The sequence below is a fragment of the Lepidochelys kempii genome, chromosome 7 (assembly GCF_965140285.1).
Source record: "Lepidochelys kempii isolate rLepKem1 chromosome 7, rLepKem1.hap1, whole genome shotgun sequence".
In the NCBI taxonomy this organism is placed as follows: Eukaryota; Metazoa; Chordata; order Testudines; family Cheloniidae; genus Lepidochelys; species Lepidochelys kempii.
The window spans coordinates 94,410,000-94,434,828 of NC_136386.1; the positions used below are offsets into that span (position 1 = coordinate 94,410,000).

The window sequence follows — 24,829 nt, forward strand, 5'->3', positions numbered from 1 at the left end:
CAGTGCATTTTGGGGGAGTGGTTGTCATCCTCTGGTGGCTAAAATCTCTTGACACTTCTGTCAGGGTTCCCTCCCCACTCTGAACTCTAAGGTACAGTTGTGGGGACCTGCATGAAAGACCCCCTAAGCTTATTTTTACCAGCTTAGGTTAAAACTTCCCCAAGGCACACATTTTTGGTACGCTGCCACCACCAAGTGATTTAACCAAGAATTAGGGAAAGGACCACTTGGAGTTCCTATTTCCCCAAAATATCACCCCAAGCCTTATACCCCCTTACCTGCGGAGGCTTGAGAATAATATCCTAACTAATTGGTTAGAAAGTGATCACAGACCCAAACCCTTGGGTCTTAGGACAATAGAGAAATTAATTAGGTTTTTAAAAGAAGGATTTTATTTGTTAAAAAAAGGTAAAAGAATCACCTCTGTAAAATCAGGATGGAAAATAACCTTTCAGGCTAACAAAAGATTCACAAACACAGAGGAACTTCTTCTGGGCTTAGTTCAAAGTTACAAAAAACAGGAATGAACCTCCCTCTAGCAAAGGGAAAATTCACAAGCTAAAACAAAAGATAATCTAACACACTTTGCTTGGCTTTACTTACTATTTTTGTAATATTAGAGACTGGTTCAGGATTGGTTTATAAGAGAAGGATTTTTTCAACTGATACTTTTTTGCTTCCCAAGAGAACACACTCAAAACAAAGCCACCCCTCCCCCCCAAGATTTGAAAGTATTTTTCCCCCCATTGGTCCTTTTGGTCAGGTGCCAACCAGGTTATTTGAGCTTCTTAACCCCTTGCAGGTAAGGAGGAATTCTCGGCTACCCTTAGCTATATGGTTATGACAACTTCCACCACAGTATTTTTTCTAATTTCATAAGCAGTAATAACCGCACAGAAATGTCGTACTTGTGATCTTATTGATTACAGTAAGTAGATGATTTTCATTTTCCTGTTGATGCATTGCTGCCTTCGCACAGAAATAATTTCAAAACTGTTTAGCTTTTAAGTGTTTTCTCTCCATTAGTGTTTGTAAACTACATTTTGGGCAAAGCCTGTTGGAAGCTCTCTGCATTCAGATTTGCTGAGTCACACTTAATATTACTCTGGTAGTATGGATTTCAGATAGCTGAGCCATTCCTTCTAGTGAAGTCTGCAATGGCCTGGACTTTGTGCTGTAAACAAGGCAGGATACCATATAATTTTTATCTCAAATTGCACATTCTTGTTTTGTATCATGTGTAACAGTGACATTGCTGAAGGAAATATAGAAAGTACATTTTGACTCCCAAATTCCCTGGTCTGATGACGTTTTAGCACTTTTTAAAAATTAACTTGAATATAAATATTGAATAGAATTGTCCAAAGGGATTTTCAAATAAATGTTTATATTTTATGACCAACTTCTATCACAACTATGTATTTTATAAAATGAGGAAATTGGTCTTATTTCTTTCTTTTACTGGTTAAATGGGAAAAGTGCATATGGTTTTCTATTTAAATCTATTGTGTGTTGTGATTTTTATTAATTTGGGATTTAAAAAAAACTCAGGCCCTTCAGGGTGGGTTTTTAATCATGTTTGTATTATCATAGCATTTCAGTGTTTGTTTTACCCATTTCTGGCCTCAGTCAGCTGTCCCACCTAGATAAGTACTCGCCTACTGCATTTTCTTTTATAGCTTAATTTTAATTGTTTATATTAGTAACCCATGAGTTCCTTAATATCATAATCCACTTTCTATGATGTTTGCATGAATAATTTTTTGCATGGCAGCCTCAGGTTCTGTTCAGATTATTTTAGATCAATTAGTTTGGGGGTATTTTACCTCTCATAAAAGGACTCATTTATTTTTGGGTTATTTTAATCTATTTGAAAAGCTCTTTACTGTAACACTCACTTGCACACATGAAGCTTATTTGTTACCATTTTGTTGTCATTCAGTTTATTTTTCCTAAATAATTAAACAACATTTTGAATAAAAATTTATCTACAGTGTAGTTCCTCAGTTTCTCTGTGTCATTTCATTTTTTCTTTATGCATTTTGTTGGTCAGCCTATCAGAAAATCTGAGCATTGTGGTCACCAAATACCTGTCTTTAGGTCATTTTATAAAGGTCTTTTCTGAGAAATTTAGGGATATTTATTTGTGTGTGTGTGTGTGTGTGTGTGTGTGTACACACTATAATATATAAATATTTTCCTGTCTTTAGTGGTATAAATATGACATCCACCTTCCCATATAGTAAATGCGTAAATAAATAAGATAGTAACACTAGTAGGGCCAGTGTAGCAACACTGCATAACCTGACAGGAGAGAGGGGGTGTCTTTCAATTGTGTTAGCTTACGGCTACAAGATGGTGAGCTAATACCACTTCAGACATATTAGCCTGCATCTTAACAGTGCTTTTCAAACATGCCAAGTTATCATGATTGGGAAAATGCGCCCATTTTGCTTGTTGAGACATGCCCACTTATTGATGTTGCTTGTGTAAGGAATGTAATCTTGGACCATGGTCTGGCCGAGACAATAGAAGAAATTAGAAATTAAGCAATTTTAGTGCAGTAGCCTGGTACTTGGAGGAAAATAAACAGTCTGAAATGAAAATGTGTATTAAAAATTAAGTATAAATTTCAATTGCATTCGTAATTATGGCGTTCTTGGTAGTAATGGTATAATTGTCTCTGTCATGTTCCATTATAACCCAATTTCCACACATACATACTCCATAATAATTTTCCTTTGAAGTGGCGATAAAATATAGAATTGGGAGAGGAAGAAGGAAAATACAAGGAAAATCACTCATGTTTTTGGTATTTGTACTCACCAATAACTTAGAGATGAATCAAAAAATTCTCAACTTATTTTGTGGATAAAGTACTTTTTGAGGAAGTTTGTTTCATATTTGGAAGGAATAAGTGATAAACAATTGAAAATTGGTTGTGAGCATACTCAGCGTGTAGCTGCTACAATTTTTGAAGTCTAATGAAACCTGTTTTCCATTGTGATCTCACAATACATATTTTGTTGGCCTGGCCTGGCCAGGGACTGTTACACTCCTTCTGCTACTGGGACAATTTGCAGGAACATGATTGTAAATGTCCCAAAAGCTGAGGAGGGGAACAAGCAAAATCTCCAGAAAGTCTGATTTAACATTAAGGTAAAAGACAAACCCAAAATTCAGTTATAGAAAATTAATATCTTGCTGGTTGAAGGGGATTTGAACTTTTTTTTTGTTTTTGCTACCTTTGTAATGGGTTGTACATCCTAACTTTTGCATTTTAAAAACAACCTTTTGCCATTAGGAAAAATACAACCAGTTATATGCTTTGCTACTCTGTTAACCCAGCCTTGCAAAAAACTTTCTCCAGCAGCAGAGGTTTGAACTATGAATGATTCATCAATATGAAAACTGGGACCCATAAATCACCACTGGTGCAGCATAACTGTATTGAAGCAACAGCAGTGATGGATTCTGTAGTTTAGAAAAGACTCGGGTGGATTTTTATCACCATGTTGTCAAACCTTGCTCATAGTATAGAGGCAGCCTAAATGTTAACAGTAAGCATAACTGTCTTTCATTTTTTTTACCTGGATCCTACAATATCATTTATACTTCGGTATTTTGGCTATTTTTTGTTCTAAATTCATTCAAAGAGATGAAGAAATGGTACATGTAGTTTGAAGATGACCCCCTTCCCATCAACCAAAAAATCTATCAAGAGAATGATGCAGCTCCCCTCCAGTAGGATGATGACCTTGAATGAGGCCTCCACCTCAGATAAGTAATAACAGGAAGGGTGGAAGTTTCCCCTCAAAGCAGCCTCTCCCCCCACCCCCCAAACTCTTACCTTAAAGAATTGGTCAAGCCAGTATGCTGCCAGGCCTAGCGCTAGTCCATCTTCCTACCAAATGTTGCACCAGGAAATTCCAGTTCCAAGCCTAACAATCCCCAACGATGCAGTTACAGATAATGAATGGTATTAGGAGCGCTCCGCCTTCTGTACTTCTCATGAATAAGCTCCATCCTGTCCACAATACCAAATAGAAGTGGCAGAGCAATTGTCTGCCATATACCTAGAATTTTTTGGCTTCTATTACAGGTTGACCTTTCTTCCCAGGGATGGGAAATTTGTGATCCAAGGCCACCTGCATTGTAAATATTTTGGAAGGGCACAGATATGTTCTGTTGGGATGAGTTCTCAGTGTAGTTTCGAAATACAATGCTCCAAACTATTCTATGATACATAAAAATTTCAGAAAGCAAATGTAAATGCATTTAGCCATTTCAGTTTATATCATATACTGGATGTGTGACTTCATTTTGCAATATGCAGATATCAGAACATAAACAGTTTTACAATTTTTCAAATTTATTCATAAAAAACGCCAAGTTGTATATTGTAGCCATTCAAATCAATATGAACAGGTTTGGATGACATACTAATTATTGAATTTATATCACTTTGGTGGAAAATTTAGCTTTTTTTGTAGAATGGCTAATTGTTTAAATCCCTTGATGTTTAAATATAGTTTTTCAAAACTATAATTGTTTTTTTTCTGCACAATTACTCCCTTTAATTAAAATTACTATAGTTTATGTGCATTACCTCTTCCAACACCTATGAAGGATTTGTGTGGCGTCATAATTTTAAAATATTCTTTGCTATCTGGAATAATGTTGCATAGCATATGTGCTTAAAATTTTGTCTTGGCTGTGTCATCTTAAAGATATTTTTTAGGGTTGTTTGAAATGTCAGAACTTCATTCTCAAAAAAAAAGAAAAGCGGCGGGGAAGGTGCAATGGGAAAAGACATAAAAATCTACATTTTCCTTATTTCTGAATCTAAATCTAATTGCTGTTCTATGACAAAAGTACCAACAATTCTCTTCTGTGTTTACATGCAGCCAGGAGCTATGGGCGGAGAAGAGGTAAATAAAATAAAATAAAAATGTGTTAAAGGTTTTGCCTGCCAAATTATGGGTGTGAGAGAAACATATTTAGTGCTGTTCATGTTAACAATATATCGTCAATTTTTCAATCTCTTTGGTTCATCAGTTGCCATAAATATCTCAAATGATATTTTTTTACTTTGTTTTTCAAAATATATCTCTTAATTCTCATAATTTAAAACAGTAAATGATGATTTCTAGTCAGTAGTTTCCAGTTTATTGCTTAAAAATTATTCTTATGTTGTTTGTGTTCTGTGATTGATATGCTGCTTTTAATATTGTTTAGTGCTCCAGAGGGGGAAATAAGTTTACATTTTCAAAAAATACAATGAAAATTTGATGGTAACTGGTTCATTGATAAGCTTCAAAAGGAACACTTTTTTCTGCATAAATGAGATGTTTTAAACAAATGAAGGAAAACTTGATAAATTTAACACTTGTATTGCATCTCAACATTCAGGAAACTTTTCTACCTTGAAACTGAAAATAATAATTTGCAAAGATAGTACATCATCTGTCTTAAAGTGCTGCTACATATTTATTCTTGGTGGACAACATCAAGCTTGTTAACCACCCAACTCTGCCCCCTCCCCCGAACCGTACCTTTAATTTACCCTGTATGTAGATACACACAGTGCTGTTGTGCCATGAGATGTATTACATTGTAACTATCTTGTGCCTTCTATAAAAGCTATTGCTGTGTTTCTAGTATAAAGCTTTTTTAAAAATCAACTAAAGAGACGCTCTTAAATTTATGTGAGCTTATAATTGAATTATCCTATTTTTTTGTGTCTTGATGAATTGCTAATTCAAACCCTACACATGTGGTATAAGAGAAGACCAGATACATGAGTCAAATGACAATGGTACACATAGTAATTTGAGTGAGAGCTGACAACTTCAGTATTTGTAGATTCTTGAAATAAGAACACTGCTATTGGACAATGACTTTTAACTTTAAGTGAATTTAAAAGTCATGAAAATGAGCAATTAATATCAATGGTACTAGCCAACATTAATGAAATTAGACCACTGGTAAGGAACTGTAATTCTGAGGCTTGAAGCATGGATTTATTCCAGTTCCAGGCTTTGAACCTCCTTTTTTTACTTAGTTAAACTTTCAGAAACTTGAATGAGCTTTTTAAAACCATTTTTTCTCTTTATTTAGAAAATCTTTTAAGGGAAAATATAGATTTAAAAGAAATCGACAACAGCAATTAAAATATTTTTCTTTCTAACTGGCTTATTGACTATAAAATACAATGCTGCAGATTGTAGATTTTGGCACCTATAACATGCAAATACTATCTGCTGTGAATACTGTAACATTATTTTATATTTATTTTTGATTGCATGGCACTGAAATAATTTAAAAATGCAATTTAGTTGTCTAGGCAGTGAAATATATCATTGACTATATCATGGTGGAGTATTTTATTGGGTGCAATCTGGAGTTTTGCATCACATTGTGAAAGAAAATTGAAGACTTAGGTGGACAGATCAGTATGTTGGTAGAGGCTAGACAGGTATGTAGATTGCATGAGCTTGTGATTTGAAATTATGTAGGGAGACCGTCTTGGCCATAGAATTTGATTACAATTAAAGATGGAATTTTTAGTAGGTTTTAATAACTAAGTGTCCATCTTGCATTTTTAAATGTAATATCTTGGCCCCCCAGGGGAAAAATCTCTAGTTAGGTGGGTAATACATCAACATGATAAACCCTTCAGTGCATTCATTCACTGCCACAGTACTCCTAGTCCGTTATATCATGTTACTGAAGCAACCATTAAAAGAAAAGGAGTACTAGTGGCACCTTAGAGACTAACCAGTTTATTTGAGCATAAGCTTTCGTGAGCTACAGCTCACTTCATCGGATAATGAATATAGTCATAAAACAAGGGTATGGAACAGTGGGCCCCATCTATGCATGTGAGCACTGGGAATGCAGAAGAAAGTTTATCTTTTAAAATTGTGGAGCCCCCTCCAAAAATTATAGCAATTAAAACTTTAAAAAAAGGTCACTTTGATACCATTAACCACTCTTGTATCTTCAGGTAGAAATTCCAATTTACATGTCTTATTGAGTGAGTGAAACTCCTAGAATGTGGCACTAACTATGGTGACTGTGTGACGGGGTATACAATTAAAGCACTATGAAACTTACAGTAAAGGCAAAAAACAAAAAAAAACCCAGACCCCAGTTCTAACAGTTGTGACTCCCAATATCCTTTCTTTACCTAAAAGATCTGTCTTCATCCCATCTCAGTTTCTTCCTGTGTGAAATACTTATATCTACAGGAATTGGTGGAGTAAAGAACTATTTATTTTTGTTAGTCTTGCTCTTTTGATTTCTCTTGAAATGTGCCTCCATTTTTTCTGTCTTAGTCAACTGCCATATAAAACTAGAAATCACCACATTATATTATATGTTTGCTTTTTCAGAACTATGAATTCATATATCTGGGAAATTGCTTTAAGCATTGAGCTGTCTTATACATATAAAACTTTTCTGGAGAGGCTATTTCATTTATATATAAAATTTATATATAAAATATATAGATAAAAGGTTTTAATGAACCCTCCCAAAATTATAGCAATTAAAACATTCTTAAGTTTCTGATTTATTATTAGAGAGACAAGGTGGGTAAGGTAATATCTTTTACTGGACCAAGTTCCGCTGGTGAAAGAGACAAGCTTTGAGCTATACAGTGTTCTTCATGTCTGGGAAAGGTACTCAGTGTCACAGCTAAATACAGTAGAATCTTAGTTACAAACACCAGAGTTACGAGCTGACTGGTTAACAACACACCTCATTTGGAACCGGAAGTAAACAATCAGGCAGCTGCAGAGGTGCACAAAAAAACAAAAGCAAATACGGTACTGTGTTAAACGTAAACTACTAAAAACTAAGGAGAAATTTAAAAAAAAAAAGATTTGACAAGGTAAGGAAACTGTTTCTGTACTTGTTTTATTTAAATTTAAGATGGTTAAAAGCAGCATTTTTCTTCTGCATAGTAAAGTTTCAAAACTGTATTAAGTCAATATTCAGTTATAAACTTTTAAAAGAGCAATCATAATGTTTTGTTCCTAGTTACAACCTCCCTTCCCGAGGTGTTCATAACTTTGAGGTTCTACTGTACAAGGTTGAACAGCTTGTTTAGCATAAGGAGTTCACCTTGAATGGTCTCTTACAATATGTTAAGTAAGCAGTTAATACCTATTCGGTCTAGGAGAAAGGAGGGTTAGTGGCTTACAAAGTGTTTGTAATGAGCCATAAATCCAGTATTGTTGTTAAGGCTCATCTTTCTAAGGGGTTGTGCAGGTTTCCTTTGAGGATGAGGACAGGTATGTCAGATATAGAGTGATCATTTTTGAAAAGTGTTTGCCTATAGGTGTTAGTGTTTTTGTCTTAATTTTCTGTTTGAGTTAATTCGAGAGCATTGTGATTGTCTCGTTTCACCCACATAGTTATTGGGACATTTAGTGCACCGAATGAGGTACTCTACATTTTGTGACAGGCATGTGAGGTGTAAACTGCCCACTTCACATGGAAGAGACCGTTCAAACATATTAACTTCTTATGCTAAACAATCTGTTCCACCTTGTACTTAGCTGTGACAGATTACGCAGAGCTCTTGTTCCAGTCTGGGAAAGGTAAACTCAAAAGTTTCTCTCTCTCACCAGCTGAAACTGGGCTAATAAAAGATACTGCTTTTCCAACCTTGTCTCTCTCCTATCCTGGGACCAACACAGCAAACAGTGGAAGATATCCTTTATTTTTGGTTAACATTTTATGTTTTGGCAGCTCCTAGAGACCAATGAGGTCAGGGCCTTGTGCTAAGTGCTACATCAACATATAGTAAATGACGACAATTTCTTAAGTTTCTGGTCTATGATGGCAATTCCTTCTGCCACCATGACTATTTAGGTTTTTTAGTCTCTCTAATGAGAGACTTTGTCAAAGGTCTTTTGGAAACCTAAATAAATTAGGTCAACTGTTTCTCCTTCGTCCAGTATTTTATATGACTGGTCAAAGAACTCCAATGGATTAGTGAGATATGATTTTTCTTTGCAGAAGACATGCTGGTTATACTGTGTCATGTCATGATCTCCAGGGTGTCTTTTAATTCTATTTTTAATTATCGTTGCAACCAATTTACCAGGTACAGAAGTAAGGTTTATTGGTCTGTAAGTTTCTGGATCATCCCTAGTGCCTTCTTAAAATATAGGCTCAACGTTTGCTAATCTTCAGTTATCTATGATAGTAGCTGATGCCCTGTGTTTGCTACTAAGTAAGTCACTTTATTCTTGAGTTCCTTCAGAACTCTTGGATGTATTATCTGGATCAGGTGACTTATTGCTTTTTAGTTTTTACTAGTTCCAGAACCTCTTCTTCTGACACCTCAATCTCTGTTACTGCCTCATTATTGTCCAAAAATAGTAGATTGGGATAGGCATCTCCTCAAAATTGTTTGATGAAGACAATTTCAAGGAAATAATTTAGTTTCCCAGCATTATCCTTCTCTTCCTCAATTTCTCCTTTTTATCTATCCCATGGTGTCCAGCATCCAGTTGTTTGCCAGGATTTCTGCTTCTGATATACTTTCTTGTTTTTAGATATTTAGTTATTTGCTCTTGAAATTGCATGTTAAGCCTCCAAATTTCCTATACACATCACACAATTGCAACTAAATCCTGTGTGTTACTTCAGGCTAAGTCAAGAATAACCTTTCCTGTTGTGTGCTCTAAATCTATCAATTCCATGAAACAGTTGTTGAAGGTTTTGAAAAATTGCTTCTCTAAACCTTGTCTCACTGTGACATTTGATTATTACTATTATATTTGACTATATATGGGTAAAGTCCCCATTATCATTTTATTAGACTTTGCCTCTTTGATCTCTATCAACATTATGCCCTCAGTATCTTTTTTGCTCCTCTGAAAGCTGTTAATATAACCCTACTAGGATATTTGTCATCTTAAAACTTGGGATTTTTATCACCAGTTAGAATATTTATCTTATTAGAGTGTATGCAATCTTTTAGGTTCAGCACTACTGCTCCTCTACCTTCTTGACCTAATCTGTCCTTTCTGTATAGTTAGTAGCCAGGTATTGCAGTATCTCATTGACATTTGCGCTTTCACCATGTTTCAGTGATGCCTGTTATGGCAAGGTCTCTTTTCATTGCCTGACATTCTAGTTCATCTGTTTTTGCTTTTAAGCATCTCATTTGTATGTAAACATCTATAGTTTTTATTTTTGACTAAGTGCCTATTTTTTTATTTAATTTTTTAGTATGAAACCTTGTTAATTTAACAGAAATTACCTCTGATCTTAACCTGTCCCTGCCCAATTTCTAGCCTATCCTTTACCGCTAGATACAAGGGATATCTTTGTGCTGTTTGACATCTTTTACCTGACTTGAGTGCTCCTCAGCACCTATTGGCTTTCTGTTAAGCTCCCTAAGTTCCTGTTTTCCTCCGTCCTATACCTCCCTACTTCATTAATAACAATATGTACCATAACCACCAACTCCTACCTAGCACTATCTGGAAGTCTGTTTAGATGTCTCATGAGATCCAACATCTTTGCACCCAATAAAGAAGTTAATGAGTCTTTCTTCTGGTTGCTGCATACCCAGCTATCTATATTTATAATAATCAAATCCTCTACAATATGTGTTCATCTTCCCATTACAAATCAATCCCCTGGAGCAACTGACTCACTGTGTGTGAGGGAAAATTCAGCCACATCAGAGTTTGAACATGGGTCCCATCTAAGTGAGGGAGTCCTTCCATTCCATCTAAGTCTCTCCCCATCATGAGACTGGCTTCTTCAGCTGCTCAGGGAAATCAGTTCAAAAGTGGGCAAGTTCTATGATGTTCCTTATATGTAGATCCTGCATCCCTCTGCTCCTCCACTTCTGCAACTCTGGACTGCAGATATGCTGTACTTTTGGCTATGAGAGTCATGAGCTGTTTACATTAGGAGGGCACAAGCCAAGTAGTTATTTGGCACTCATTCTTTGCAGTAAACTGGGTAGTACCCACCCTGAATATTCTGCTGCTGGGCTACTACTCTCATGGTCAAACTGGGTGTTAACTGTGGGTAATAGCTTGAGCTAAGTGTAACTTTTCTTCAAGTAGAGAATAAGGTTTTTTGTTTGGTTGTTTTTTAGTGATTTATCTAAGTATTTGAACAAGGACTTTTAAAATATTTTAGCCTGCTAACAAATTAAGCTTCTTGCTACACCACCTTACCCAATTTCCACTCAGTTCAAACTCCCCTGTGCTCACTTTGACATTTGCCTCTCTGTTGTTAGAAAATACGTTGTGGGGAACCGTTCGGCAGTGAAGTAGCCTAATGATCTTGTGTATCTCTTGTAGCATTAATTTATAAGAATCAGTGAAAATATTTTTTGTTGAAAACTTCACAGTAAAGAGTTTTGAGAGGGTCTGTCTTAAATTTAAATCTCACTCACAAGCTCTCTGAATAACAGTGCTAGACAGTATAAGCAGATTATTTTCCTTGCTTTCATTTGTTAGCCAGCTGTAGTTAATGGTTTCCATATTTACAGCTGAAACATTTATCTCAAGTTAGAAGAAATACCTATTTTATACTTAAAGGTTATCCAACTGTAGCTTTGGGAAAATGTAAACACCTATAATAAACACTTGCTTGAATGCTGGCTATTGGCAACAGTGGAATGTCTTTAATAGAAGAGTCTGTTTTTTAAGATCGTGAGCTAGTTATAATTGAGAATTTTTGTTGCACATTTATTTTTGTAATTTGACTAAATAGGTAAAGAAAGGGAGAGTGGGATTAAAAACTTAACTGCTTTAGCAATGCGCTTATAATTACACTGAAACATGTTTTACCTACCTACGTGAAAACCGACCTATCACTTCATTTTATTACAAAACAAAGGCAACTGTAATCTTGCACACATTCAGTAGCTGATTTTATAATCTAGATAGTGATGGACACCAGCATACGAGATGGCTGAGCTCTTACAGCTTATCCTGTAAACATGACCACATATATTGTTTCCTACCACCAGCAGCGCTACTGAAGACAGTAGTACTGATGGTGGTGGTAGACCATGTGTGGTACCATTTGCAATATCTGGCCTTTAGTGTAAACTGCTAATTCTGTTGAAGTAAAACATAACTTAAAAAAAAAAGGCAGATTTAAGTAGGCCTTGTTCTTAAAGGAACATTTATTTCTCCAGAAAATTTTAACTCTAGAAACTCCCAAATCTGTTACAGGTCGGTCTTCACTCTTTCCTTTTGAAGATGGCTTCCTAGACGACAGTCATGGTGATCAGTCTTTATCATCGGGTCTCAGCTCTCCAACTCGCTGTCAGAACGGTGAAAGAGTGGAACGCTATTCTAGAAAGGTGTTTGTTGGAGGTCTGCCTCCTGACATTGATGAAGGTACTGTGACTCCGTGATGTCTACAATTGGTGGGGGTGGGAGTTGGTTTTCTTTTATAAAAATCCTGACTTTTCCTGGTTATGTGGCTGGTAGTGTGTTGTGATATTACAAAGGCAACTTGAGTTTGGGAATCTGCTTGGAATTCTTGCAGATTGCTCTAGGTCTGGCAGCCTCTGTGGAGGAGTGATGGATTGATATGCCCTAGTAAGCATGTAACCTCCACAGGAATGGCATGTTCCTATGTGCAGAAAGTGTCTACGTACATAAAGTGAAGAAATTGATGGAAATACAGGGTTAAATGACTGGTGAAAGCCCTCAAAAGTCCTGAACTATTCCATCTCACAATCTGGGGGAAAAAAAGAAAGGGAAAAATGGCAGCCTATACTTGTTAAATATGTCCACTGTTGTAATAAAAATGGGTTTTAGTTAATACAATGACTCTCCATTTACTTGGGTATTTCTAACAGATGTTTACAGTGAATCCGTTGATAAATGTGACCTATTTAGTGTTGTTGCAAAAAGATATTTAGGTTATTGTCAACAATCATTTTTGCATTGTGTATCTGTTTTATTAATAAAACACCTATTTTCATCACAATCCATTGTGGATGTTCTTCAATTCCCGCCTACCATACCAAAAATCCACCATTAACTAAGCATATACAGGAATTTAAGGATGCGTCACAAGGGAAAGAAAGGCTTTTTTGAAGTTGACTTTGTAGTAAGCCTTTTGCTAAACCATGCAATACCTTTATAAAGAAATAATATTGAACATCAAACACTGCCAAAACACTGCCCTTCAGACCTTTTTGCTGATGGATATGTTGCTAATATCTGTCTGGTGGTGATTATATTCAAGTGTTGTTTGATGTAGAAAAATCTGTATTTTTTTCTCTTAAATCAGTGAGACAAATTTTAGTTCTGGTGAATCAGGGCTGTTCACACAATAAAGGAACTTAACCCCACCTCCTCCCCCATGCCCTGTATTCCCATTGGACTTATTTTGACCAAAACGTTTGAGTCTTGAGTTTCTGTTTAAGCAACTCCAACAGGAACAGAAGCCAGAGCTCCAACCCTTTGCTGTGAGTGACAGTTGATAAAGCTCTATTGGAATGCATAGTACAGGGAATTCTTAAAAATAATGAAACCTTGTTATAGACTTAGTCTTTTCCTTTCTTCCAGATCCATTTGTTTAAGACTAATCTTCCCTCTATAAAAAGAGTTGCAAAAACATTTCAGAAAAGTTACATTTCCATGCAAAATAAATAGCCTGTAAATGTGGAATAACTTTTTTTTTTTTTTTCCTTTTGGTTGGTTTGGTTTTTTGGGTATGTTTGTCTGTATTTAAAACAGTGATTAAATGATGTTTGTTTGGTAAGCTAATTAGGTATTTGTGGTTAAAAGTAGAAATAGGCCTCAACCAGAATTCAGGGTTAAGATCAGTGTTTGCAGTACACACTCTTTCTAATAGATCAAATGCAGTTACTGATTCTTAGTATCCCATACTTTGAGAAATCTCAGATCCAGATTTTGAATCCCCGAAGTCTGAGAGTTAAGATGGTTCAGATTTGTCGTTTTGTTTGTTTTCAAAAAATAATGTGGCAAATCTGTATTAAGGCTTCTGGTTTTCATCATTACTACTACTAATACAGAAAATTATGTCTTGTAACCGTGCTGCACATCTGCTTTTAGTCTGTGAAGCTACGTAGTGAAAGGCAAAACTAGTTTTGCACTACTTAGCAACAAAGTATAGTAGAGGTAAAAAAGCATATTTATTTCAAGAAGGTTCTCATATTCATCATTTCACTTTTTCCTGTTTTTCAATAGCTTCAGAAAATTCAGTTTCTAACATTTTCTTAAGCAAGAATTTTCGTTTTGCCACTTTTAATCTTCAGATTTTCTTTAAGATTCCTTATTTGTTTTTGTAGATGAAATCACTGCCAGCTTTCGTAGGTTTGGACCTCTTGTGGTGGACTGGCCTCACAAAGCTGAAAGCAAGTCATATTTTCCACCTAAAGGTAATTAGCTTAAAATAAGTCTACACAGGCTGTTCTGGAACAAGCAAACGCCTGCTGCTGCTGCTTTAAAAACATTAAATCCATTAAAACAAACAGCTTTGACCCTTTAAGATGGTTGTAGTCTCTTTCAAGTAAGATTCTTCTGCAGATACATTGTGTATAGAGGGGGGAAATTGCAGTCCATGTAACAAAGTTTTTTTTGAAGAGTGGATCCACGGAGTCCCATTTGAGGTGGACGTTGCTCAGTTTAGTGAATCAGGAATTTGTATTTAAGCTAGTTTTATTCTGGGGGGAAGGTTGCAAAATTTCCCCTGTTAATAGAGCTCTGCCAGTTAATAGCAACAACAAGAATGTTAATGTAAACAAGGCTTCCATGTCCTTGAAGTTTTTGAAACAATGTCATTTAGACCGGTTTGGGGTTGGGGAGGAGGTGGTTTGGGAAGGTTTTTTGGCTTTTATTGAATACGCACAGCTCCTGCATTTTTGTAAGTATTATACAGCATACCATCTGTAGCCACGAGGGTGGGTTAGCACTCCTATTCTGAGATCCTTCCATTCTCCCCTGGCCATGAATATTGACAATTGTTCTTAAGGCTGGTTTGGCAGCACATTGTACTGTGTTTGGTCCCTGAGCTAACACTCCTACTATATTTTTTAGATGCACTTTTATGTGCAAATAGCTACTCTTACCAGATGTTTTTTAAACTGATTGAGGCATGGTAACTTCTTTGTGACAAGTAAGTCTCCTGCAAATACCATTTAGGACATTTCTGTCTCAAAAGAAAACTGCTATCAGTGGTTATTCTATAACATCTGCTCATGGATAAATAAAATGAAGTGAACATATGCTTTTGAGTGTAGTTCCTAAAAGTTGCAACTAACTAATGTAGTGCCTTACACAGGTTTTAGGTTCTTTCTAGTCAGAATTCTTATTCTAGCTTTAGCCAAGAGGTAAAATGAGCTCCTACTTGACCTGATATCTCCAAGACCTCCACAAGTTTGTTTGCTGTGACTTTGTAAATAACTAATTTAATTACAAATTTGTTGCAGATTAACCTGAGACTTTATTAGTTAGGATCAGATTTGTTCTGTATTCCAGGAGGCTAAATCAGTCTACTTTCAGACTTGTAAAAATGTTTTTGAGTAAGATCTATTTTAGCAGAAGACAAGGGAATCCAGCTTCTCTTCTATTTCTGTCACGATTCTATTATGGGAAACAGCTTTCAAAGCCCCTGCCAGTTGCTCTAGAATGTCTGTCTGAAAGTGCTAAACAGTCAGTCCCAACTGTTCCTGATTATTTATAACTGGCTTCTTAGTTATCAATCAGGGCTTCAGCATCGTCCCTCCAGCATGCCTGTCTTTTCAACTAATTTGCCTAGTACTGAAGTTAGCCTTACTAGCCTGTAATTGCCAGGATCACCTTTGAAGACTTTTTTTAAAATCTGCATTACATTAACTACCCTCTAGTCATCAAGTACAGAGGCTGATTTAAGCGATAGATTACGTACCACAGTTGTTAATTCTGAAATTTCATATCTGAGTGCCTTCAGAGCTCTTGGGTGAATACCATCTGGTCCTGCTGACTTATTACTGTTTAATTTATCAATTTGTTTCAAAACCTCCTCTACTGACACCTCAATCTGGGACAATTCCTCAGATTAGTCATCTTAAAAAGAATGGCTCACATATGAGGATCTCCCCCATATCCTCTGTAGTGGAGACCAATGCAAATAATTCTCTTAACTTCTCCACAATGTCACATATGATGGATGTCCTTCTGTGTAGTACCCTCAATTACTGCAGTATCAGAAATGAGTGGACTCTGAGTCTAACTGGTTTGAACCTGCAAAAAAGTTCATGAATTTTTCTGGGTGATCCATCTGCTAGTCATGAGGCTATGTAAATACCTGGATAGAACCTGGCCCTAGAGTGTAGAGTACTGTCAACATAGCCTATTGACACTTACGTGATGGCAGAGTATTTGTAACAAAAAACTGCAGGAAATTCTGGCCTTGTTCCCCAGACATGACACTGAAAGGACTGAACCATGTATCTTGTCTAACACTACAAAATACTGTAATTGTCTGCATATATTTTAAAGGGTTTTCTAAATTGGTTTCACTGCATAAATGAGTAAGTATGCATCTGGCTTCTATTTTTAAAATGGCTTGGCTATCAATCACAAGTTCATATTTATGGATGTTTTAAAAATAAAACAAAAAAACACCTGAGTAAAAACCAACAATCCCTATAGTATGCATTTTGTCCTTGATAAATGCAGATTCTGGATTGCTGGGGGATGAGGGTAGTGGTGATACACAGCTGTTTTGTCACTAAATGTGTAGATTATGCACTTGAACAAGAGACGCTGTTAGCAGCAGCTGACAATGTGTGTAAGGGGCTATTTTTAGTCCCTTACACATTTAAATTACTGCTTTTGCATGGCATTTTTCTGCTTTGTGTTAAAATGCTTAGTGCTGTTTATCAGTGCCTCCCATGATGTGAATCAAATGCTTTGCTTCTGAATAAGGCCAAATTATTACTGTTGCCTGAAGATTCTTTAGATGACTTGCATACTTCATAACATATCATAAACAAATTCTTAAAGGGACTGGCAAAATTATAAATGCCATGTGCTAGTCTTGGGAAAGCAGATGCTCAAATCGTAACACATTTACTTGAATTTTATTGCAGAGTTTTGAGAATTTAAATGCGATTTGTTTTCTTTTAAGTACTCATGAGATTTCAAGAAATAATGAGATAAGTTCTAAAGAAAAATACTGGATGCAGCAATACATAACTATGACTCAGCCACTTTAGACCTGGTAGTCTATTTTATTCAGGCAAAAACTGGACATTTCAAAGACTATTTTAATTTAAATATGATGTTTTTTTGAGTACTGGCCAGTAAATCTAGAGTATGATGTTTTTAACTTGAGCAATACACCAAATGCAGTAATTAACTTGTTTTTTATATGGTATTTTGTGTTAAGCAGATAGTACGCTACTGTTTTTAAAATAGTTTTACTTTTCCTTGTATGTAATACCAGCTTGCAAACTTGAAAAGAATATCTCCCCTCTTACTTGTTTCTCTGTATTTATTTTTCTGAAGATTAAAATGAGTGTGAAATTCACATGGTTAGTGGGAACTGCTATGACACCTTTGAAAAAGGAGCCTGAGTGCTGCTCCCTTCACTGGATTATGGCTAGCAAGAATAGGGGAGGGAGGGAAGGCAGCCTCTGGCTTCATCCGTTCTCCACTTCGAAGGGGAGGAGATGGGGAAAGAACAAATGGGTTCTAGGGACTGAAAAAGACATGTAGAATGTGGGGTGGGTGGAGCTAATGTGATAATGGGGAGGCTTTTGAGCTCAGAGCGGAATTAGACACAGAGGCAAAAAAGAGATTAAGTGAATGGGGGGGGGGGAAGGGAAGAATGAGTGAGGTTGCCTCAAGTTCCTCCTGTCCCTGGATCCCTTCCGATACTTTCGTCCTGGTCTCCTCTCCCACCAGTCACCTTCCAGTGCTTCTGAGGGATTTGGGTGAAATATACCATCTGCATTCCTCCATTCCGTTCATGCTGCTTAGTTGGGGACACTGAGGGGAAATCTTTTCACCAGCAAGAAAATACCACACGTGGAACTGCGCCAAGCACTATTGTGAAGTCGCTATCTTACTTTACTTGGAGTGAATGGACCAAGTTTAAGATTGGAGTAATACAAGTATAAACCCATTTGTTAAAATCCAAGAGGAGCCATTGATCTATATTTTGTGAATATTTAGTACAATGTATTCTGTTTAACAGGAGTCTGCTCAGCAAAGCACTTTAGTATGCAGAAACAGTAAAGAATTCCAAAATGAAATTCTAAGATTAATTAATGTCTTGTAATTAACCTTGAAAGTGATGGCAGCATCTTTTTAATTTATGCTTTTCCATTTTTATTTATACTGTTTATAAAACATTTGAAGATCAAAACCTCTTTTTGCACATTTTGACCAGTTTCCTTTGTTGAACACCATACCTTGTGACAGGTTTCAGAGTAACAGCCGTGTTAGTTTGTATCCGCAAAAAGAACAGGAGTACTTGTGGCACCTTAGAGACTAACAAATTTATTAGAGCATAAGCTTTCATGGGCTACAGCCCACTTCATCGGATGCATAGAATGGAATATAAAGTAAGAAGATATATACACGCACACACACCTACAGAGAAGGTGGAAGTTGCCATACAAACTGTAAGAGCCTAATTAATTAAGATGAGCTATTATCAGCAGGAAAAAAAAAACGTATAGTGATAATCAAGATGGCCCATTTAGACAGTTGACAAGAAGGTGTGAGGATACTTAACATGGGGAAACAGATTCAATATGTGTAATGACCCAGCCACTCCCAGTCTCTATTCAAACCCAAGTTAATGGTGTCTAGTTTACATATTAATCCAAGCTCAGCAGTTTCTCATTGGAGCCTCAGGAACAACTCTGACATCATAATCAAAAAGGCTGACAAAGGAGGTGCTGTCGTCATCATGAATAAGTTGGAATATGAACAAGAGGCTGCTAGGCAGCTCTCTAACTCCACATTTTACAGGCCATTATCCTCTGATCCCACTGAGGATTACCAAAAGAAACTACACCATCTGCTCAAGAAACTCCCTGAAAAAACACAGGAACAGATCTGTGCAGACACATACCTAGAACCCCAACCAGGGGTATTCTGTTTACTACCCAAGATCCATAAACCTGGAAATCCTGGACGCGCCATCATCTCAGGCATTGGCACCCTGACATCAGGATTGTCTGGCTATGTGGACTCTCTCCTCAGGCCCTACGCTACCAGCACTCCCAGCTATCTTCGAGACACCACTGACTTCCTGAGGAAACTACAATCCATCGGTGATCTTCCAGAAAACACCATCCTGGCCACTATGGATGTAGAAGCCCTCTACACCAACATTCCACACACAGATGGACTACAAGCTATCAGGAACAGTATCCCCGATAATGTCACGACAAACCTGGTGGCTGACCTTTGGCCTCACCCCCAACTATTTCACATTTGGGGACAATATAAAGTCAGTGGCACTGCTATGGGTCCCTCATGGCCCCACAATATGCCAACATTTTTATGGCTGACTTAGAACAACGTTTTCTTAGCTCTCATCCCCTAATGCCTCTACTCGCGCTACATTGATGACATCTTCATCATTTGGACCCATGGAAAAGAAGCCCTTGAGGAATTCCACCATGATTTCTACAATTTCCATCCCACCATCAACCTCAGCCCAGAGCAATCCATACAAGCAGTCCATTTCCTGGACACTACTGTGCTAATAAGCAATGGTCACATAAACACCACCCTATATCGGAAACCTACTGACCGCTATACTTGCCTATATGCCTCCAGCTTTCATCCAGGACACACCACATGATCCATTATCTAGAGCCAAGCTCTAAGATACAACCGCATTTGCTCCAATCCCTCAGACAGAGACAAACACCTACAAGATCTCTATCAAGTATTCTTAAAACTACAACACCCACCTGCTGAAGTGAAAAAACAGATTGACAGAGCCAGAAGAGTACCCAGAAGTCACCTACTACAGGACAGGCCCAACAAAGAAAATAACAGAACACCACTAGCTGTCACCTTCAGCCCCCAACTAAAACCTCTCCAGCACATCATCAAAGATCTGCAACCTATCCTGAAAAATGATCCCTCACTCTCACAGATCTTGGGAGACAGACCAGTCCTCGCTTACAGACAGCCCCCCAACCTGAAGCAAATACTCTCCAGCAACCACACAACAAAAACACTAACCCAGGAACCTATCCTTGCAACAAAGCCCGATGCCAACTCTGTCCACATATTTATTCAAGTGACACCATCGTAGGACCTAATCACATTAGCCACGCCATCAGGGGCTCATTCACCTTCACATCTACCAGTGTGATATATGCTATCATGTGCCAGCAATGCCCCTCTGCCATGTACATTGGCCAAACCGGACAGTCTCTTCACAAAAGAATAAATGGACACAAATCTGACATCACGAATCATAACATTCAAAAACCGGTAGGAGAACACTTCAACCTCTCTGGCCACTCAGTAAAAGATTTAAGGGTGGCAATTTTGCAACAGAAAAGCTTCAGAAACAGACTCCAATGAGAAACTGCTGAGCTTGAATTAATATGCAAACTAGATACCATTCACTTGGGTTTGAATAGAGACTGGGAGTGGCTGGGTCATTACACATGTTGAATCTATTTCCTTAAGTTAAGTATCCGCACACCTTCTTGTCAACTGTCTAAATGGGCCATCTTGATTATCACTCCAAAAGTTTTTTTTTCTCCTGCTGATAATAGCTCATCTTCATTAGGCTCTTACAGTTTGTATGGCAACTTCCACCTTGTGTGTATATCTATCTATATCTATCTTCTTACTATATGTTCCATTCTATGCATCTGATGAAGTGGGCTGTAGCCCACAAAAGCTTATGCTCTAATAAATGTGTTTAGTCTCTAAGGTGCCACAAGTATTTCCATACCTTGTGGTGGTTCTTCTGATGCACAGGCAAAAATGAGTCTGTGTGCACAACTTGGTTGACCGCATCCAAGCATATCTTACAGCACATCAGGCAGACATTTTGTGATCCAGAGTTAATCTTCCTATAATTCTTGTTTCTGGGTTCTGTAGGCATGAGGTGGTCTCTACCTAATATAACAATCTCTTGTACTAGAACTACATTTTTTGGGCTTAAATAGTCTACTATTTACTACTAATACTAGTACCATTAAGTCCTTGAGTACCATTAATATCTTTATTTAAAAAATAAGCTTAGAGATCATAATACCATATTGACTTTAATGGAGATTGGTATCGATCCACAGATGCAGTACAGATATCACCAGTGCAAGTTCTTTGAGTATTTTTCCTTGTGGTCCCATTGTAGAAACGTGCACCTTTTGCAAATGAGCCCAGAATCTTGTAGCCAGCAGTGTCCACAGGGGCTGTGCAGTACACCCTGTATTCTCTTTCAACCCCTACAGCAAGGTTATAAAAGGTGGATCAGCCCCAACTGGGACTCAGTTCATTCACACTGCCTGTGGTAGCAAGTTGGAACATAAGGTGTTTTTCTGCTTCATTGTAGCTTCGACAGTTTAGGATAGTTATTGTTTGACCGTCTATTTTTATTAGTTTTTTTATTGTTTTTAGGCAACAGGCTTAAATAAAACCTAACATTTCTGTCTTTAGTCTTGCCTCTGTACGGAGAGTAAATCTGGTAGTGCAAAACAGGTCTTTGGGCTTTAAAATCTACCCTTCCTGAGACAGCTATGCTGCAAATGATGCACGTTCAAAATGTTTGCTTTGTTTAGAGGAGTCTCCCACCAAATATGTAATGCTTTTTTGAAGCATACACAGAGGTCTCATTGATGCTCATTTAAAATGTTTTTTAATGGAAAAATATATGCAGAATACAACTGACTCTGAGGGTCAAGGGTAGTCTCTTCTCATTTTGAACCAAGTTTCAACAAGTGCCCTAACTACTAGAGACACTACTTTGGGAGAGAGGAGATCTGCTGGCTCAGAGAGCTCATGCTGCTAGCATGCTTCAGAAAGGTCTTAAATCCCCTGGTTCTCATCTTTGTGGCATGATATGCCTTCCTCTTATACGGTGCAGACCTAGCCCTCTTAGCTTCCATGGAACCTGCAGCCTCTTCCATCAACTCCTTATTTGGCTGCATTGAGGTCCAGAGTAAAACTGCTGCCACCTCCTAAGGATCCTGCTAGAGAGTCCTAATCATTTCATCAGGAGCTCCTGCAAACTGGTGAGTTAAAACCTCATATTGATGGGAAAGACCTAATGGAGCAGTAGTTCTCAACCTATTTACCATTGTGGGCCGTATATGCAGCTTTCTGTGTTAAGTGGGCCGCATGCCACAATACATATACTACTTGTATGGCCCTGAGGATGTCACATTGGCTGCAGCTGTCTGCTGATCGAGCCGCAGGTTGAGAACCACTGTAACGGAGGAATACAAGGATTAGCCTATTCTCTAGTCATGTCTTTGGGCTTGTCTTCACTACCAGGGTAAGTCGACCTAAGTTACACTGCTCCAGCTACGTGAATAACATAGCTGGAGTCGACGTAGCTTAGGTCGACTTACCCCAGTGTCTTCACTGCACTGTGTCGATGGGAGACGCTCTCCCATCGATTTACCTTAACCTTCTCGGGGAGCTGGAGTACCGGGGTTGACCGGAGAGTGCTCTGCAGTCGATGTAGTGAGTCTTCACTAGACCCACTAAATCAATCCTTGATGCATTGATTGCAGCAGCGTCTATCTACCCATAGTGAAGATCAGCCCTTTGTCATCACTTGACAAGGCCATGACTCCATCTAATAAGTGCATTATAGACTACTGTAGAATCTCAGAGTTACAAACACCTTGGGAATGGAGGTTGTTCATAACCCTGAAATGTTCATAATTCAGAACAAAATGTTATGGTTGTTCTTTCAAAAGTTTGCAACTGAAATTGAATTAATACAGCTTTGAAACTGTAATATGCAGAAGAAAAATACTGCTTTTAACCATCTTAATTTAAATAAAAGAAGCACAGAAATAGTCTTCTTACCTTGTTAAATCTTTTTTAAACTTTCCCTTCATTTTTTTTAGTAAAGTAGTTTACCATATATGTGCTTTTTTCTTCTTCTCCTCTGCTGCTGCCTGATTACATACTTCCGGTTCCAAATGAGGTATGTGGTTGACCGGTCAGTTTGTAACTCTGGTGTTCATAACTCTGACATTCTACTATATTTCAGGTCCTTTCAGAACCTCCCTAAAAGTATGACAGACACCTTAAAGATTTCCTTAGAGGTCCAGGACAAATCTCATAAATTATTTGACATTCTGCACCTGGAGTCCTAAGGTTGTCTGGCCATGCCTATTAACAAAGGTATTCTTGAGGCTGCTAACAACATGTGGCAGACCCCAGCTTCTATTTTGGCCACCTCTTATCAGGGCAAATTGCAAGTACCAAGTCACCCCTAAGGGATTTGGTACTTTAGGTACGCCCAGATACCTGGATCTTTGGTTGTAAGGGCAGTTCGTGAAAAACCTAAGTTCCTGGGTTTCCTAGATCTACACTCAGGGATAAGGAGACCAAGAAGATGTATCTTCTGGAAAGAAAAGCTTACTCATCTGTTAGTTTGCACATTTGTATAGCCAATTATCAAGCCTTATTGGCTAAATATAATTTTCTGAAAGGGGACAAAGTTTTACAGCAGTCTGAGGGACTTCCTCAAGAGACCAGAAACTAATTGAGGGCAGTGATGTCAGAAAGCGAGTTGGTGAAGACAGCTCTACAAGCCTCAGTGGATACTTCTGACACTGCAGCCAGGTCAAACTGTGGTCACTAGGGGAAGAAATTTACAGCTGAAGTCGTCAGGGATGCCAAAGATGATTCAGGCCATTATTGAAGACCTGCCTTTTGAGGGCCATGACATTTTTCGTTCTAGAAGTGATGAAGCATTTCGCTCTCTGAAAGACTCCAGAGTGACGCTTTGGTCTGAGTCTTTACACACCGTAACAGAGAGAAAGCGAGTGGCTTCATCATTCTCCAGATAAAAGCCTCTGTCATATCAGTATCAATGATGGGCTCCTGATCTTTTTTCTAGAAAAAGACCTCTTTCAGAAGAAGGCCTTCTTTCTCCAGGGACAGTGCACTCTTCATCAGGCCAGAGTTTGAATGTTTAATATTTTGGTTAAGAGTCCTTGACCAGTTATAGAGGATCTTTATCCCTTCTTTCTTCCCTTTGATACTTGCCTTTCTTTTTCTGTGGATTCACGGGCTGCAATTACTATCAACCAGAAGTCTTGGAAATTGTCTAGAAAGGATATTCAGTTCAATTTCAGCCTCTGACAACTCTGTCCCGCCACCCCATGCCTTTTCAGGGATTCTTCTGATGAAATCCTGCTGTGCTTGGAGATACTCTTCCTTGATTGGGTGCAGTAGGGGAGATGTTTCCAGAGTTTTAAGGCAAAGGGTTCTATTCCCATTACTTCCTTATACCACAGAAGAAAGATGGATATTGTTCAATTTTAGATCTCAAACATATCTCAACAAGTTCATCCATTGCTTCAAGTTTTCACTCTTTCTTCCATAATTATCATAGAATCATAGAATATCAGGGTTGGAAGAGACCTCAGGAGGTCATCTAGTCCAACCCCCTGCTCAAAGCAGGACCAATCCCCAACTAAATCATCCCAGCCAGGGCTTTGTCAAGCCTGACCTTAACTTCTAATGAAGGAGATTCCACCACCTCCCTAGGTAACGCATTCCAGTGTTTCACCACCCTCCTAGTGAAAATGTTTTTCCTAATATTCAACCTAAACCTCCCCCACTGCAACTTGAGACCATTGCTC

The 24,829-nt window shown here is 37.8% G+C and overlaps 1 protein-coding gene across 10 annotated transcripts in view; it reads left to right on the forward strand.

Annotated features, from left to right (window-relative positions):
* Window positions 1-24,829, forward strand: part of CPEB3 (cytoplasmic polyadenylation element binding protein 3) — a 189,909-nt gene that overhangs the window by 109,925 nt on the left and 55,155 nt on the right. For 7 of the 10 annotated variants that reach the window (XM_073353901.2, XM_073353906.2, XM_073353908.2 and 4 more), the window contains exons 5-7: window positions 4,908-4,931; window positions 12,225-12,392; window positions 14,321-14,410. The exons of 1 other annotated variant lie outside the window; for it this stretch is intronic. In XM_073353901.2, coding sequence (XP_073210002.1) covers window positions 4,908-4,931; window positions 12,225-12,392; window positions 14,321-14,410 — 282 coding nt within the window. The remainder of the gene's footprint in view (window positions 1-4,907; window positions 4,932-12,224; window positions 12,393-14,320; window positions 14,411-24,829) is intronic. 2 more of the 10 variants (XM_073353907.2, XM_073353910.2) reach the window with 1 other exon arrangement.